General features: G+C 30.2%; 3 protein-coding genes across 5 annotated transcripts in view; 2 read left to right on the top strand and 1 right to left on the bottom strand.

Annotated features, from left to right (window-relative positions):
• Positions 1-313: 313 nt before the first annotated feature.
• Positions 314-8,125, bottom strand: LOC130893608 (secretory carrier-associated membrane protein 1). Of its 2 annotated transcripts, XM_057799844.1 has the most exons (8): positions 7,978-8,125; positions 7,178-7,419; positions 6,968-7,063; positions 3,651-3,785; positions 3,377-3,584; positions 2,889-3,135; positions 2,712-2,838; positions 314-2,488 (listed from the first exon to the last, which is right to left on the bottom strand). In XM_057799844.1, exons 2-8 carry the CDS (start codon positions 7,232-7,234, stop codon positions 2,324-2,326), a joined length of 1,035 nt encoding a protein of 344 aa, XP_057655827.1. In that variant the 5' UTR covers positions 7,235-7,419; positions 7,978-8,125; the 3' UTR covers positions 314-2,323. The 2 variants fall into 2 exon arrangements, with proteins under 2 accessions (XP_057655827.1, XP_057655835.1); XM_057799852.1 differs by lacking the exon at positions 7,978-8,125 and having other exon boundaries at positions 3,651-3,782; positions 7,178-7,391.
• On the top strand, positions 4,526-6,046 carry LOC130893604 (isovaleryl-CoA dehydrogenase, mitochondrial). The gene has a single exon (XM_057799831.1). It carries the CDS (start codon positions 4,674-4,676, stop codon positions 5,919-5,921), a length of 1,248 nt encoding a protein of 415 aa, XP_057655814.1. The 5' UTR covers positions 4,526-4,673; the 3' UTR covers positions 5,922-6,046.
• LOC130893563 (solute carrier family 12 member 6) overlaps positions 7,997-18,858 on the top strand; it is a 72,031-nt gene continuing 61,169 nt past the window's right edge. The window contains exon 1 of one of the 2 annotated variants that reach the window (XM_057799806.1): positions 7,997-8,620. In XM_057799806.1, coding sequence (XP_057655789.1) covers positions 8,470-8,620 — 151 coding nt within the window. In that variant the 5' untranslated portion in view covers positions 7,997-8,469. The remainder of the gene's footprint in view (positions 8,621-18,858) is intronic. The other variant, XM_057799807.1, reaches the window with a different exon arrangement.

Raw genomic sequence — 18,858 nt, 5'->3', positions numbered from 1 at the left:
CTGGTACAGCGTTTATCTTCGATAACTAAGTTTACCATCTATTGAAACGCGTATCACACAGTATAATGTCAAGTATTGGTTTAGCAGTAGTAAACATTGTGTTGATATAAATATCAGCAACCGTTCGAGTAATTCTAAATTTAATGTTTTTTCTTTGATCTTTTTATATGTAAAATAATTGGACTATTAAAACGACGCACACAAAGGACAAAATAAGCAGAGACATTGGACAAATTTTCTGCCTTCCATTATTTTTCTGAGAATTTGAATAAAATATTTCATGGGAATTTGTTACATTGTAAATAAAAATCAATTGTAACTTCATTTTTATTATTCAATTTACAATATCTATTATTACTTACAAAAAGGAAAAAATTACGAAACTACAATAATAAATAAACCGGAGTGCTGAATTTTACTTAAAAATTTTGATCATAAGTAATAAATATATAGCTAGTAAGCAAAACGATATAGGTATTTAAACATTAGTACTGCCGAAAATTATATTTAATCTTATGATCATTCCAATAAATACAATAACACAGACAAATACAATTGTAGAAAAATACCTGATGATCAAAATTAGGATGTTAAGTACAAGCTAGATAAACGATACCAAAATATCCATTGAAGCTTATAATTGAGGGCATTGTTTGAATATTCTTTATTTGTGACAGTATGTACAGAAACTTCCAATAACTATATCAAACGGCCGTCGTCGGTCAAACTGTCCTAAAATCACACATATAGTTTTTTCATCTAGAACATTCTGACACCAACAATATAATACTTTCCAAGGAGGATATTCCCCTCCATCCCTCCAAACTCGGCCGAGTCAGTAACATTGTGTCAAGGTAATACATACTCAACTAAGTCCTATGAATAGTAAGTTTAAGTAGTTTTTTTAAGGAGTGTAAATGGGAGCGAAGAATGAAATTATGGTTATTTTAGGAATGATTTGTTTGGGGTAATACAATATATTTACTTCTCAATATCAAAGATGAATTAGAGTAGAAGTAAATATAATTTATCTACACTTTGTCATGGAACAAAGATGAGAAAAATAACGTGACCAACGACAGGGTTGAAATCGATTTTACGTTTTGAATAATTTACATTAAATTAGCAATAATCAATGTCTCTTACCATTAGTACGAATGAACAGTGTTTCAAATGGAATTATTAGCAGGTAACAATATGGAATACTGCTTCAAATTGAAATTTATCAATGTAATCAAATTTGCTAATAAGAAATAGCTACATCAATGAATGTCAAATTGTCACATAAAATATATAATCAGATTTAATCTGGTAAAAATAGAGAGAAATGTGAAATTTAAATAGTAATCTTCAGAAAAATATTAAGAAACGGATTTATAATTGAATGAAAGTTTTTGACAAGTTAGTAAATCGCAATAAAAACTTTTTGAAAAGAAGCCTTTTACGAAAAAAAAAATGTCCTAACAATTTCATTGGTTCTGAAATTTTGCAAAGCTATTAATAGTAGCGCATTGGAAGAAAAATTTCAATTTTTGTGACGAATTAAATGAAAATTTGTCCAAAAGACACTAATTCTTATTATGAAGTTTAACAATAAAATGTCAATTTCATATTAATAATTGACAAGGATTGTAACAAACTGTCTTATATATGTCAAAATATCTACAAATTAAAATCGTTGTCTAACAAAAATATTGACCAACACCAGAGGCGGATTATCGCTAAGGCAAACTAGGCACTTGCCTAGGGACGCCAACAATGTTTATTATTCAAAGTGGTACTCAAAATTTATAATTCATGACTGCTAGATCAGCCTCTGGTCAACATCCGATACTGATGTATATAAAATATATTAAAACTCGTCATCAGGTGTACAGGTTCACATTTCAATATTGCAACTCTAATATAGGTGAACTGCTTATAGGAACAGAAGATTGAAATTTATATAATTTCGACTATTGAATGAATTGAAGGAATCACTTAACAAGACGAATAATTCAATTAAAATAAAAATTTTGTATGTGTACTTAATAAGCTCATAAGAAAATTTTGGACGGTGGAATAATTTGACCAGGAAATGATAGAATCATCAAGTATTTTTAGCAATACATTTATGAATAATAATGAAATGTTGATATTTTGCAAATATTAACATTGAACCCAAACATAGTGTGTTTATTTAGCATTGGAAGAAGTAAAATTTGTTGTCTTTATATGTTTATATAAATATTTTGATTAATAATGATATTCTTTCACAATTTCAACAATCAACAAAAGTCTTTCGGATTTGAATATTAAATGGAATAATATATAGTCAATTAAATTAGTATCTGGGGTTATTTTGATTTTGATTTAATTGAGAATTAACGGCAGCCGCTGCTACATTGCTGGCGGCGTTACGAACGTGTTGACTGCGGAAAAACTCTGTAGTGAATTCTTGCTGAGCTTTTGCCAAACTAGCTCCTGTACTTCTATACATGCGGTGGATCTACAATCAAATTAGATCTTTATGCATAAAAATTTGTACAAAATTAAAGAGGATCATTTAAATTGCTCCACTAATTCAAATTCAATCGTGATATTATCAATTGAGACAATACACACATTTATATAATAGTCTCAAATATTTATGATACATTTGTCGCTATTCAATCTGAATTGATTTATAATACGGTAAGTATTTATATTTGACAACAATTCTTTCAACTTGCCTTAGAAATCAAAAATAAATCAGCTGCTGCTGCAAATCCAAATCCAATGGCAATAATCAATGCAATTATTCCACTAAAAATACTCCAAGCTGTCTTTCCAAACGTTGAAAGAGCGGTAATAATTCCTCTGAAATTAAAACAATTATATATCCATGAGAAAAAAAATTGTTTACTTACATAGTGCCCGAACTAGGAATACCAATAAATTGAATAGTAGTAATAACAAATTGAAAGAAAAATATGAAGAAAAACACCATAAAGTTGAAAGATGAATCTGATCTGAAAGCTTTGTATGCAGGTCTAAACCAACATAAATATCCGAATGGGGTAAATAATAAAAGGTACAATATCCCCAATCCGACAATAGTAACATTTTCTAGAATTATTCCACCAATAACATTTACAATCATCAAGGCTCCATGATCTAAAATATGATAAAAAAATTACTACTAATTACAGCTGCATTAAGAAAATGAAGGGTTCATGTTAAAGATTCTTCACTTTATGATACCAGTAAATTGAAGTCATTTTTTGATAAAGATGTGCAACATCGATATATTTCTTTTTTTTTGATGAAATAAACATACAAAATATATCAATTTGAAACATCAATCTCAGATGAATTCATAAGATTTGAATTCTAACTATAAACAGTTAATACTTACATATCCAAAGGTAGTAAAGATTTCTTACAATTTTTTGAAATTCTAAAGGAATGTCGACTTGGATATCCTGGTAAAAACAAGGTTGAAAGCAGCATTGTTCAGGCAATGGTGGCCAATTATTACGCCTTACATTATATGTGGAATTTCTCATTTCCTCTTCTCTTCGAGCCAATTCTTGTTCTTTCCTTTCTAATTCCTCTTGTCTTCTCTAAAACAATATTTGAAAATACATATAAAAGTATGTTACAAACTTTAAGATATGTTCTCAATTTACCTGAAGTTCAGCTGTGTCTAAAGTGGGTTTTGATATATTTTGGGCTTGTTGTTGACCACTTTTGGTGTATGCTGGTGGTTCTTGAGTAGGCTGCATAATTGCTGGACCTGTATTGCTTTGGCCATAGCTCATCTGCTTGAATAATGTTTTAAAAAAAATATTACAATCATAATTCCAAAATATTATTAGTTTTTAAATAATTTTATGTATTTATAAGTATTTTAAATCAACATTTTTTTTATAAATTTTAAATCAGGTAATTTATTGATAATTAATTTTAAATTCTTCAATTCTATTGCAATATTTCGCAATAGGAAGTTTCGTTATTCATGTTTAAACATGTAAAACTATTTTCCATTTATTTGGCACTACTGGTACTACCATTTTTCAACATTTAAAACCCAGTTATACATTTTTCATAAGCCCAAATCATCTGACAGGCATTAGTTTTCAGTTAAATCTGCAGATATGATTGTTATTTCATCTAGAAATATATCACCAATACTTCTCACATTTAACTTATTTGTTAACATCATTGAAATTGAACAAAAATTATGAAATAAGAGCACTAGACAGTTTTTAATATGCTATTTGGTCCTCAACGCCGATTGAGGTATATTTTTTATTAATTAGCGAATGGTAGAGGGTCAATAAATCTTTATATCTTTAAACCAACTAGTTTTAACGTTGTATAATTATTTCATAATTTCAACTTCAATGAAATTTAAATTGCATCATAAATGTTTAATGTTGGTTAAATATGGAAATACGCAATTTCACTTATATTCAATACAATTTTTTATGAATTAATAAATACATGCACGCCTCTGACATAGAAAGTTCCAAGTTCAAATAGATTGTCGCGCGCGCAGTTGTTTTACATAAAGCAAATTAACACAGTCAGTTTATCGTTCCATAGATAAAGAAAAAGAATAAAAATACTGTTTTTGTGTAGCGTGTGATAAAAACGTTTAGTATATTCCAGTATTTGTGCTAATTAGTAGTAACGATTCATTAAAGAAAATGAATTTGCGTAATTTATTTAGTGGTATTAATAAGGTGAAATGTTTCCAAAGAAGACAAATATCTCAATATTATCCCATAGATGAACATATTTTTGGATTATCGGATGAACAGATCCAATTAAGAGACACTATTTTCAATTTTGCACAAAAGGAATTGGCCCCGATCGCTAATGAAATAGACAAAAAAAATAATTTCGAGAATGTACGAGAATTCTTCAAAAAGTTAGGCAGCTTGGGGACTTTAGGTATTACAGTGAATCCAGAGTATGGTGGTACTGGAGGAAGTTATACAGATCACGTTATTATTATGGAAGAATTAAGCAGAGCATCTGGATCGATAGGCTTATCTTATGGCGCACATTCTAACTTGTGTGTCAATCAAATTCACAGAAATGGTAGTGAATATTTAAAGAAAAAATATCTTCCAAAATTATGTAGTGGGGAAAATATTGGTGCATTAGCAATGTCAGAGCCAGGATCTGGATCTGATGTAGTATCTATGAAGTTGAAAGCAGAAAAAAGAGGAGATCATTATATTTTGAATGGTAACAAATTTTGGATAACTAATGGTCCGGATGCAGATGTTCTTGTAGTTTATGCCAAAACAGATTCGCATTCTAAAAAACCCCAACATAGTATATCAGCGTTTGTAATTGAAAAAGGATTCCAAGGATTTAAAACGGGTCAAAAATTAGACAAACTTGGCATGAGAGGTTCAAATACTGCAGAATTGATTTTCGAAGATTGCATAGTTCCCAAAGAAAACCTGTTAGGGACAGAAAATAAAGGAGTATATGTACTTATGAGTGGTCTAGATTTAGAAAGACTAGTATTGGCAGCTGGCCCAGTAGGAATCATGCAAGCTTCTTGTGATGTAGCTTTTTCATATGCCCATGTTAGAAAACAATTCAATACACGAATTGGTGAATTCCCATTATTACAAGGAAAATTGGCAGATATGTATACCACATTAAGTGCATGTAGAAGTTATTTATACAGTGTTGCTAGATCTTGTGATAAGCAAAAAATTAATAGAAAAGATTGTGCAGGTGTTATATTGTACTGTGCTGAAAAATCTGTGAAAATTGCATTAGATGCTATACAAATTTTGGGAGGAAATGGTTATATTAATGATTATCCCACTGGACGATATCTAAGAGACGCCAAATTATATGAGATTGGAGCTGGAACCTCGGAAATTAGAAGACTTGTGATAGGCAGGGCTATTAACTCTGAATATTCTTGAAAGTATTACTTATATTGGTGGAAACATGGTCCATTATCAATTATATTTTCAAGATGAATGGTACAATAAAGTGATTGGATATGTGACTTAAAGAATTTTCTAAATATATATACTTATGTCAAAAACTGAAGTCGTTTTTTTAACTATTTTTTTTCATTATGTAGATATATTATAATTGCTAGAAAATTTAATTTTTAAATCTGCTTCTTAATATGAAGTACAAATCATGATTCACAGGTGAAAAAATTTTAATGGTGCAAATTTAATATTAAATAAAAGATGAAAATTTGGTGCTCGAGAACAAAAGAGCTGAGAGACTTTTACTTGAACAGACAGAAGTATCAATATTCCAAAAGTGTAGTAATTCATATTATTTGACATCTTGAAAATATAGCATACAAAAATTGGAAAAGGAGCAATAAGGTTTAGAGTACCAGATATATATTAAAAAAAGCAATAAGGTATAGTGAATGTGTAAATTTTGCATCATGACATATGATGAATTAATAAAAATAGGTATTAATCAGCACCTTTTTATCAAAGAAACATTCCTAAATCCATTCCGATTCATGTAATGCTTATATCCTGAAAAGTTGTTTTGTTTGTGCATACTATAAAGACATTCATTCAAATCATTAAGATAATAAAATATTCTAAAATCGCACAAACATGTGATTCATATTATTATGATGGGCCAAATATAATCAAAACTAAATTATATTATTGTAAAATGTTTATACCTATTGGACCTTCATTACTAATAACACATGTGCATGTTAGTATTTGCAACAGTATCCCATTTCTATTATTTACATATTTCACCTATAATTGTATGAATGTGTTTCTAAAATAATTTAAAAATATTGTATTCTTGAAAATATTTCTTGAATTTGGGGAGTAGACTTAAAGGATGAACATTTGAAATTCATATAAATATATTTTGATACAACCAAACTTAATGAAAAAAATACAAATTTTCGTTTATTTTGGATGCTTTAATGGCAATAATAGTAGAAAATTAGACTAATGAAGTATTTTTAACTTACCGGTGTTTGATTTTGTGCTTGGTTATCAAATGGATTGTAATCATCCACCTTCAGTTGGGCACTCGCACTTCTGGCAACTTGTTGAACAGAAGGATCCTAAAACAAAGCAAATACCTTTGGTTAATATTTCTACGTCACACTACTTTTAATTTTGTTGTAATAGGTTTTTATAGATAAATTAATATTTTTTAAATGGATTTTAATACTTACTGCAAAAGGGTTGTCGATAGTGGGTTCCCCAAAAGGATTTTCGTCAAATCCAGACATATTGGTAATATTTTGTTTTTAATTTATTTGGTGAGCACAAACAAAATGTTTTATCTTATCTAAAACACCATTATCTTCCTTTACAGGACACCATATTTATTTCAGAGCTAATTTAAATGTCAAAAACATTGACAATGACATTTATTTGTGCGCACAATCATTGCGTGTCATGTCAGGAGCTTCAGCTTGAAAATAAAAAAAATACCAATCATTGAGTTATTGACGTTGATAGATTAATACTGGAGGAAATTATGTATATTATTAAAAAATTATTATTTCTAGATGTTTTGTTCCATTGTGATATGATTCGAATATAAAATACAATGTTTATATATTTGTATTGTTGGTTGCCTAGCATTATGCATGTGGAACCAGATATATCTTTAGTAATAAAGTATTCCACTTAGCGAAAAATTATCGATTAAATAATTTGAAACAATCACCGCCAAGTATATTCTTCGAATTTATAGGGTAAATGATAGATACGACCGGTTGTTATCCTTAGGAATAACAATCACCATTTGTCGCATTATGCAGTTTCACGTAAATGTTACGGAAACGATAACGTCTATTCCACCTGATAGTTTTATTATTGAATATCGATTATTTTGTCTACTCGCAAGGTTATTGTTCATATTCCTTAAGCTTTTAATCGTATTGTGTATTGGTTAGAATAAACCAACCCACTATGTGATAAAGAGGGCTAATCCGATTCTGTCTGAACGCCAAAACATCGAGCTTACCCATGCTTCCGTCATCGTCAGTCGATATCCAAGTGCTGTATTCTGTTCTATAAACTCCACAATAACATAACAAATATTCAAATGGTCGAGCTCTGGTCATAAGTCTCGGCGCAATTTGTGAACGGGGGTTGATTTTATTCAAATAGTTAAATGAGTGTGATTATTTGATTTTTGGTTATTTTTGAATTGTTATTAACCTATTAGCCGCTAGATGGAAATAAATGTCTAGTCAAAGGAATCAAATATATTTACTGTACTTTACAATTTTTGAATAAAAAAAAACTATTGACGATCGCTTAGTGTAGATGTCGCGTATAAATAAATTTGCCGTTTTTGATAGTCGTAAATACATCAAATGCATTTGTGCGGGTTCTACAAAAGTCTTACAGTTACAGATCCTATTAATTCATTTTAATTATTTTTTGTTGTAATAATAATCATAAGTGTACGGCTGCTAGTGATATTCATAAACAAATCATAATTTATTTAAATATGTCAGATCAGCGTAGGTTTAAAATTTCGCGTTTCGATACTTTTGAAGAAGATAGTTATAAGTTTAGTGACTATGATGAAGATCGCGTAAAAGACAAACTATTACCTTCAAATAATGATGTTGCTAGAATAGTTCAAACTTTAGAAACAGGTGAGAATACTAATCTTTGAAAAAATCATACATTATTTCGTAATGTTTTATTATCCACTATTTTTTCTTAATTTCGTATTCAAATCAATGGATTTATTGAGTTTTAACTAATTTTTTCTATATCCAACCATAGTCGAAGTTAAAATATAGGAATTTGAGAAGGATTGATCTATTTTTGAAAACGTACAGCGGGTCAACTTTATTTGAAAAGAGTTAATCTATAGATGTATTGTTTTCAAAATTTTTATTCAGTTACACGAAGAAATACTCGAATGTTCAATATATTTATCATAACATTATTAAATATTGAATCTGAAGATATGTGATATTTATTTATACACATTTTTATGTAAAGTACTTCTAATATATGTTTTTCCAATTATTTGTTACTTTTATAAACCCATTGGCGATATTTTCAACCACATATTTACACAATATTTTGATTAATTTGTCTTGAATATTATGATGAAACATTTTCCTCGGTACCAATGACAAATTTCATTTGAAAAGAATAAATATCCGATGGATTCTATGTGCCATTTATTATAAGCTCAGTTGAAATGAATAGATAATATGGAGCACTTTAAACAACTTCTAAAAAATATTCGGAAACTATAATCCATGATCAAGTAGATCACCTGTCAGAACGAGATTTTGATAATCGATTTAATCGATTTTCCCAATTTATAAATTCTAGATACTTATTTCATTCCATGTATGTCATGTGATTATTACAAAGAAACATATTTTATTAGCGCAATAGGTATAATCCTATAATATACAGTTTTTCGTACAAAATATCTGCTTTACTGTATTTTGTAATAGTTAATTAACCTATGTACCTACCTGTAGTATTATTAATTTACTTCATAGGGGTTTCTGTTACATTCTATTTCAATAAAATGAATTTAATCTTTGTAATTTTATTAAGTACTTATTGTGCTATTTTTATTACTTATGGCAATGGTACGGACCGGACCGTCCCTTTTTCAATAAATATCGAATTATATTAAAAATATTTATTATTTTTATAACCTTATCCACATCACTTTCAAATAAATTATTTTCTACAGTTGAAATAAAATATAATGATAAGGGTAAGTCATGTATAATGAATTATTTTCTACTTATTTAACATATGGTTTTCGAATCACTTTTCGGAACTTTTCAATATTGTTAATTTCATAGAATTTCTGGAACCCTTGTAGATATTCATACTGAATACGAAACGTGCGTTAGACATTGTAATCGTGAGTGTTGGTGTAGTGGTAGTGTAAACAGTCTGTTCAGGATAATAACATGAATATTCATTAAACACTATGAGTTTTGCAATTACATTTTTAAAATGGGCGATCTTAATATAATTATCACTACATATAAAATTATATTACCTGGTATTATTATATTATATAGCGAGGACAAATTTGATGAAATAAATTCATTATTTCAATTATTGTACATATTCATAAAAAATCCCGAAATTATAAATTGGTACTCTTTAAACATGATCCTTATTTTCAATGCCCAATTTTTAATGGGAATTTTCGGCTTGGTATATATCATTTAGAAGGTGTTTCTTTCTTTAGGAATAAGCTACGATTCACTCTAAAACTGAATTGTAATATTCATTTTTCATAATGTGAAAACTATGAACGTCAATAAAGTATCTGAAAGGTTCACCGCGAACTTCACAAACCTTTGTCCATTGAAACCCATGTAAGTTGCCAGCGAATCAAAAGGTTTAATTTCTTTAAACCGGTTGCCGACTGGTTGTTTGTAGTTCTCCATTCAAAAACAAAGGTTTTCATTCATTCCAAAACAGTTAGAGATTTGCGTCAGAAATGAGTTTCTTTTGAGTTGATCCGTGTGTATTCGGCTTAGTACCTTAAAATTAAGGCAGGCGACAAAACATATGTAAGAAATCGTATGTCCCATGACTTTAGTGGAAGTAATCATGCCAAAAAACATTCAATACATTCCAAACTATCAAGAATATTTTGTAAAAGTATAATGGAAAAATACAAAATGTTTTAAAACATTTTTTTAAAAACTACGAAGCGGTTTTTTCATTAATCTATTGTTAAAAAGAGTGCTGGAGCCCTTTTGTCAGCTACTTGAGAGCCTCTATTACTTTTGCTTCAACTGTTCTCAAATCTTGTAAGCGCCATCTCTACCCGGGAAAATAAAAAAGTTACGTAGCCGATAATTTTGCTAGGAACACTTTTTTGGTGGCAGAGGATTCAGAACTTTCAGGTCTCCCACAAATGGGGTCTTCATCATATCAAATTCTCACTTGGGGCCCTTGAATATTCAGTCGATGATCGTTGTTGATTAATTGAAACGTCGTCGGTTGTTTCACACCTATTCTTAAAACATTAAATTCACTCAAAAACGTATTTTTGGAGAAGATCATAAGATATAGACTTGTCCAGAAATGTGGTGACACGATTACCGTTTTCTTGGAAAAGCTTCTGGTTATATAATAATCATACTCATACCTTGTATGTAAAAAAAATTTCCACCAGATTTAAAGGATATATATATATATATATATATATATATATATATATATATATATATATATATATATATATATATATATATATATATATATTATATAAAAAATTTGTCGAATTGGGTTAAAATAAATTTAGTTATGCATGCTGTAGGTATATATTCACTATGATCTTTGTAATATCTCTTAACAAAAATTTGAAACTTTCTCTTATCATGTTTCTGTTATACGGAACTTATACAATCAAACAAAAAATCGAAAGATTTTCTTCTGAAAATTACTATTTGCTAGAGCACGATATAAATTTATGAATAATGGGTTTCCCAGAAAAATCGATTTATTCACAAGGACGTTACTGAATAAACACTAAAAATACTCAAGGACTAAATATACAACAAATATCGACCATATACTTTTTTTTTGTAGATACCTGCTTATAGCTACATATACTCCTTTAAGAAAATATAAATAACAGTGAATCAATAGTAATATATGTACTACAAAGAAGCGAAACACAAAAAATATTAATATCATATAGCATTAAAAATATTTTGAAATGAAAAATCAACAGTTTATGAACTTGATTTAAGTGTTAATTATTAGTGTCCACAAAATCATCTTTTTCATTTTCAAAGTATGATTTTTTCTAAATATCGATTAAAAGATAATCGATAATCTTCGCAAATTTTAACCGTGTAACCTTGGCTGAGAATTATGTAGTCAACAAAAATAATAGAGACTGGCTACAGAAAACAATCCACCTCGATATTTGACAGTATTCATAAGATCTTAAGATAATGCTGGAATACTTGGTTTTAAGGGAAACACATTTTTAAGCTACAGCCGCTGTTTCTCTCCTATCTGTATTTAAAAGGGGTTAAGAGGTAAGCAGATTTACGAAGGTATACTTAATACCCTTTGTGATCAATGTCCTTCGTATGAGACCGTGAAAAATTGGACTGCAAGCTTCAAAAGAGGTAAATTTTCCATTGAAAATGATAACCGATCGGGAAGGCCAGTTTCTGTGTCAGTCCCCGAAAATATACATGCAGTTCATGACATGATTTAATCAGATCGTCGAATAGGGCTAAAACGGATCTGATCAGAAGCGCTGAATATTTCATACGAATGCGTTCATCATGTTCACGTCAATTTGGACATGAGAAAAATTGCTGCAAAAGCGTGCAAGTGTAGAAGCATCGCGTTCGATCTGTGCTCGATTTGAAAACGATGTAGACTCCTTAAACCGAATTGTTACTATAGATGAGACTTTGGTACATTTCTACGATCCAGAAACAAAGCAGCAATCGAAGGAATTGCGACACTCTGGTTCTCCAAGACCTAAGAAGTTTCGTGTCCAAAAATCTTGCTTCAGTTTTTTGGGATTGTCCCTGAGTAATCATGATTGATTTTTTGGATCAGGGTAGAACAATAACAGGAGATCACTATTCGACATTACTGCGGGAAAAAATTAATGATAAAAGACGCGGAAAGCTATCCAAAGATATTGTGTTTTAGCAGGACAACCCCCCTGAATACAAATCTTATGTTGCCATGCAAAAAATTCGTGATTTAAGGTTTGAATTATTAGAACACCCCCTTTATTCACCAGATTTGGCTCCGTCCCACAATCATCTCTTTTCTCAACTCAGAAAAAAGTTTAAAAGGTCGTAATTTTTTCTTCGGTAACGAAGAGGTAATAAAAGTTGTGGAGGTATGGTTTGCAGAGCAAGAAGAAACATTTTTTTTGAAAGGTCTAGAGACGTTGCAGGTTCGCTGTAACTTAACTTACACGTTAACTTTTAACATCATGATAACAAAGTTCAGTCATAACGAAAACGTTTAGTTCAATATTTTTTTAGATATTCAATAATAACGATAATAACAGACACTATTATTATCGACAGAAATAAGCCTATTTGGTTAATTTATCTAAACGAAATTGTCCATAATAGCTGGATAAAAGAAGATTGGGTTTTTAGTTCTAGGTCACGAACGTTACTCATTTTTTCGTTACTCAACGAAACGTGTATCCTCATTTTAGTTGTTTCATACATAATTCATTAATGCAGAAATTTCACCGAATTGTTATTGTTTACCACGGATTGCAAACGTTAATGATGCATTTTTGCATTCTACTGGAATGTTAAACAAATTTATTTCTATAATTTCCTCAAAAATATTTATATATGCGATTTTGCAAATAAATTTTCGAAACAATCTTAAACAATTTTATCTATAGCTGTCAAAATATATATTTTTGGAAAATTGTTATGGTATTGCAAACAAAACTGACAAGCTAACAATTAGCTCATGTGGAGGCGTTTTCCTGCACATATTCGCATTATTTGATCGCTGCCCTTTCCGTATCCATCACCGTACTGTTTTGCTGGAACCTTTAGAATCGATAACAATAAGTATTATATAATTATCACTGCCCATTATTAATACGTGCCATTATTCACCTGTTAATTCTCGTATTGGAAAAATTGTCTATTATTATTAGTATTAGTTAAAAAAAAATGTCGTCCATTGTGAGCATAGTATCATTAATGAAGCGTTTATTACCTCGTTACTACTGTTTTGTTGTGAAAATTGATTTCTTATGCTAAAATTTGAACATTTCTTGAAATATCTTTACGATACCAGTTATCTTTTGCAATTTCAGTTTGCATTGAACCTTTTTCTAGCTCTCATACAGAAAAGCTTTCTAGATATTGATGGAAATAGTAGTTGTGTGACCAATTTTAAATTACCCATTCAATTTAACAAAATGACAAACAAAATTTTAATCCAACTAATAAATCAAAGAATATCTTTAATGGACGAACAACAAGGTTTTAGAAGTGGGAGATCGTGTACAGTCGCAGTATTTGTAACTAGACAAATGACAGAGAAAGCTCTAGATTATAATCGACCAGCGTTCATTTGCTTAATCGACAAAAGCCTTTGACAGAGTAAGATTAAAAGACGTGGTTCACCTTTCATACAATAGACATCATCAAAACAATCGAAGACATATATAAGGACAACAAAATACAGGCTAGAATACACGGATAACATACAGAGGAAATAAACATTGGCATCGATATAAAATAGGGAGATATTCCTTAAGCCCCCTACTTTTTAACTCATAATGGATGAAATAATAAAGGCAGTGAAAAGGAGTAGTAAGCAAAGAGTAGCAAAGAAGCTAAAGATGGTAATTTCGTCCCAAAAAACAAAAACACTGGTCATTAGCAAAGAACCGATTAGATGTAAGTTAGAATTTGACGGTACCAGCATTGAACAGATTATGGAAACTAACTACTTGGGCATCACACTATCACACTGAGATGCAGAATCAGAAGTAAAAAAACAAATACAGAAACCTAATAGAGCAGCAGGATGCATAAATTATATGATATGTAGAAACAAAAATATAAGAACGGAAACTAAGACTAGAATTTATTTGTTATAAGACCTATAATGACATACACAGCAGAAACGCGACCGGAAACGTCCAAAACACAAAGAATGCTGGAAACAGCTGCTGAGATGAAAATAATGAGGAGAAACACGGAGAGCACACTGAAACATCGAGAATACGAGTGGTTATTGAATAAAAAAAAGAATGCGGAACAACCATATTAATAGAATGACAGATGATAGGGTAGTAAAGAGCGCAAGAGACAAATCGATCGCCCCCGAAAAAGATGGAGCGATAATATAACTTAAAAGAACAACAAAACGAAGAAACAGGCAGAATTGGCTATAGAATAGATAGAAGAAGAAGAAGTTCTTATAACGAGTTCAAATTTCTAATTTTCTTTGAATTGCGATTTGTCGCTATCTTGCACTTCGTATTTGTGAGTACCTCTACTAGCCTATTAGTAATTTCTTGTAGTGAAATTATAAAAATAGAAGTACTCATTCGATATCTCAGGATTCAATTACTATATCGTTACTATTTCAACGCATTTTTATTTATATAAATTGTTAGTGTTCGAAATCATTAGTAAAATTAAGTAAACTCCTGCCAAAAATTCAGATGTTATTTTTGCGTTTATGTAAATATACACTAAATATAATTTTCAAAGAAACGTAGTACGGTTCATTGCCATGAATCAATAAAACCAGTCGTGTGAAATTTCCAATAATAATAGTAAATAATAATTTTAGCTTCGACATTATGCGTGAAAAGGCGTGAAAATATGACCAATGAGAATTTGAATTAATATACGACGTGTGTGGATCCAGCCCTGCATTGTAATAGTTAAACTATTGTTTAAGTCCAGCCATAAGTTGAAAACTGCTTATTGAGAAAATCACTAATCAAAAAGACACGTTCTCAAATGCTTCTTCTTCTATCTTTTAAGTTATATTATCGCTCAATCTTTTCCGGGGGCGGCCTATTTGTCTCTTGCGATCTTTACTATACTATCATTTGTGATTCTACTTATATAGTTGTTCTATTATTTTTTTTATTCAATAACCACTCGTATTCTCGATATTTCAGTGTGTTCCCCGTGATTCTCTGGTCGCGTTTCTGGTGTGTATGTCATTATAGGTCTTATAACAAATAAATTCTAGTCTTAGTTTCCGTTCTTATATGTTTGTTTCTCCATATCATATAATTTATGCATCCTGCTGCTCTATTAGGTTTCTGTATTTGTTTTTTTACTTCTGATTCTGCATCTCAGTGTGATAGTGTGATGCCCAAGTAGTTAGTTTCCATAATCTGTTCAATGCTGGTACCGTCAAAATCTAACTTACATCTAATCGGTTCTTTGCTAATGACCAGTGTTTTTGTTTTTTGGGACAAAATTACCATGTTTAGCTTCTTTGCTACTATGTTAAACTTTTGGACCAATCTTTGTAGATCGTCTTCATTTTCTGCATCATTTCCATAGCAGAGAATTTTTATTCCCTACTTTCCATCTTATAACTTTTTCTCCTTTTCACTGCCTTTATTATTTCATCCATTATGAGATTAAAAAGTAGGGGGCTTAAGGAATATCTCCCTGTTTTATATCGATGCCAATGTTTATTTCCTCTGTATGTTATCCGTGTATTCTAGCCTGTATTTTGTTGTCTTCGATTGTTTTGATGATGTCTATTGTATAAAAGGTGAACCACGTCTTTTAATCTTACTCTGTCAAAGGCTTTTGTCGATTGTTGTTTGTCCTCGAAAGATATACTTCGATTTATTAGTTGGATTAAAATTTTGTTTGTCATTTTTTGAGTAGTGTTCAAAAGATTGATTCCTTTAAAGTTTCCCGGCTCTTCTCTGACATCAGTTGTGATTTGAGTTGGTTTTGTGAGTACAATCTTTTTATCCAGGTTTTTATTCCCATATGTTTTACTTTTACTATTTCTTTCATTTCTTGCCTCTGTCCTCTTATAAATCTCCACATTTCTTTTTGCAATCCGTAGAAGTCATGTTCTAGATCTTTTGAGAAGCGTTCCCAGTGGTCTGACGAACCTATGCGTTTCCTTGCGAATTCTCTTATAGTTCTCATATGAGAGTGGTGCTTTGTATAAGAACTACGTTCAAACTTATTTTGAATTCGTGGTGCCATATGGTAGCTAGTTCGGTGAAAAAAAGTGTGCAATCCTGACATCATAGATAGTGGAGTTCTAATCATCATTTAATTCAATTGAAAAACAAACGAATACTTGTTAGTTTTCCCACATTTTTATGAACATCACAATTTCTTCCTTTTTCTATGTTTATATAGAATGAAGCTGTTGTTATATATTCTTCATATCGTCTAGTAAATTTTTTAATATATTAGAAGATCTATTGATGACGGATGATTGATGATATTGTAGATATCTTTCATATTCTTAATGTTTGTCATCATTTGCATGGCCCCCGTTAGGGCTACTGGCACCTGTATGCGCCCCTTAAGGCACTTTGAATTATTTTTTTTATAGTAGGTAGGTTAGGTTAGGTTTGAAATAAAACAAAGAACTGAACTTTAAAAGTCATATTTATTTGTATACTAAAATATCAAAATGAAATAATAATAATAAATTCTTGTTCACACTAATTTTAAAGCATTTACTTAACTAATGGGGTACAGACACGTTGTACATAAATACTAGAAAATAACCCAAAACTAATTTTTATAACAGAAATATTGCCTCATGTCTACATATACAACGTGCTAATGAGAAAGCGCAAAACCTGAAATTAGTTTATTCAGAATGGTGAGTAGAATCGATTCCACTAATAATAAATAGGGGTCAAATTTGAATCAAAATAATATTCGTAATTCTTTTATAATAAAAATAAGTGTGAGGTTTTGCGCTTTTTCATTAACACGTACATAAGTACTACTTTCTACTTATACTACAATATTTTAAAAAAATATACTTCTAATAACAAAAATCTTGATAACTTCGTTATAAAATCAAAAATGATATCTAGGTACAATAGAAAAATAGCTGTTGTAGTAGCGTCGTTACTACAATGATCTCGCTACTGTAGCGATATTTTCGGAGACTTTGCTCTTGCAAATTCGTTAATTACATCGCCTCACCATCAAAAATTTCTTGTTCAATTGCTAATATTGCTAGCCAAGACAATCTTTGTTGACCTTTAATAATTTTGAAAAAGATCGCTCGCCAGAAGCTACAGATACAGGCAATGTCAGAAGAATTCTTAGTGAAATGCTTACGTTTGGAAGGTGGAGGTGAAAGGTCACGGTGAGTATCATCAGGTAATGAAAACAACTTTACACTTTAATTTCATTAAACAAATCATTGGAACTTACATCCTTATTATCCTGATCTGTCAGTCGTTCTTCAAGAACAGAACAACATTTTAAAGTAGGGAATACTTACCATTTTATAAAAACGCTTGTACCGTTGAAATTGCAGACAGAAGGTATTCAGCAAAATTAGTTAACAAAATTTTGTATTATACAATAAAACCTGACATAATCTCGCAAGTCTTGCAACATAGGAATTAACAGTAACTGGATGATATACTAATAAAATTTCGTATTATTTTTGTTTATTTTTTTCAAATTTTTTTTGGCCCCTTGGTTTTGGCGCCCCTAAAGGATGGCGCCCGTGTGCATTGCACACTTTGCACATATGGTAGCAGAGGCCCTGAGCATTTGTGTAATTTATATGTACAGGTTCAGTAATAGATAATAATATCGAAGTTTGTCAAGATGATAGACATAACTAATCACAATCTGATACTAGCTTTTTCGTTTTTATTCTAAAATTATTGACTCAGGGTATGTGAATACTAGCAATAACTGCTTTTAAATATTCAACGAAGTATTGACAGGTTTCAAATACGACGTTCCGTGACACAATTTGTTTTCCTAAATCGAAACTTCATGCTGTTATTCGAGCGAAACCAAAACGCGCCGTCGCGTCGCGGACTGAATTCAGATGAGGTATGCAATTGACGTGTAAATTCTTATTTGCTCATCATTAATTTAAGTATTTCACTTGTTTGTTGACTTATCTTATGAAAAAATTCTTTTTAAGTCGTATCTCCTAAAGGCATTACTTTTTATTTATTTATTTAATCAGTCATATATAATATAAGATAAAGTATAAAAACTAATTTTTGAGACAAGTTAACATATCTCCATTTCATAATATATAGGCTTCATAGCACTAAATTATTTTTGGTTCTACTTCATATATATTCTTTTTATCATTCACCTTTTTTATAAATATGTATTACTAAATTTGTAGGTATTTTTTTTAAATT

Source organism: Diorhabda carinulata, chromosome 1 (assembly GCF_026250575.1).
Source record: "Diorhabda carinulata isolate Delta chromosome 1, icDioCari1.1, whole genome shotgun sequence".
NCBI classification, from domain to species: domain Eukaryota; kingdom Metazoa; phylum Arthropoda; class Insecta; order Coleoptera; family Chrysomelidae; genus Diorhabda; species Diorhabda carinulata.
The sequence above is the reverse complement of the archived record's forward strand: the minus strand, read 5'-3'. Positions and strand labels throughout refer to the sequence as shown.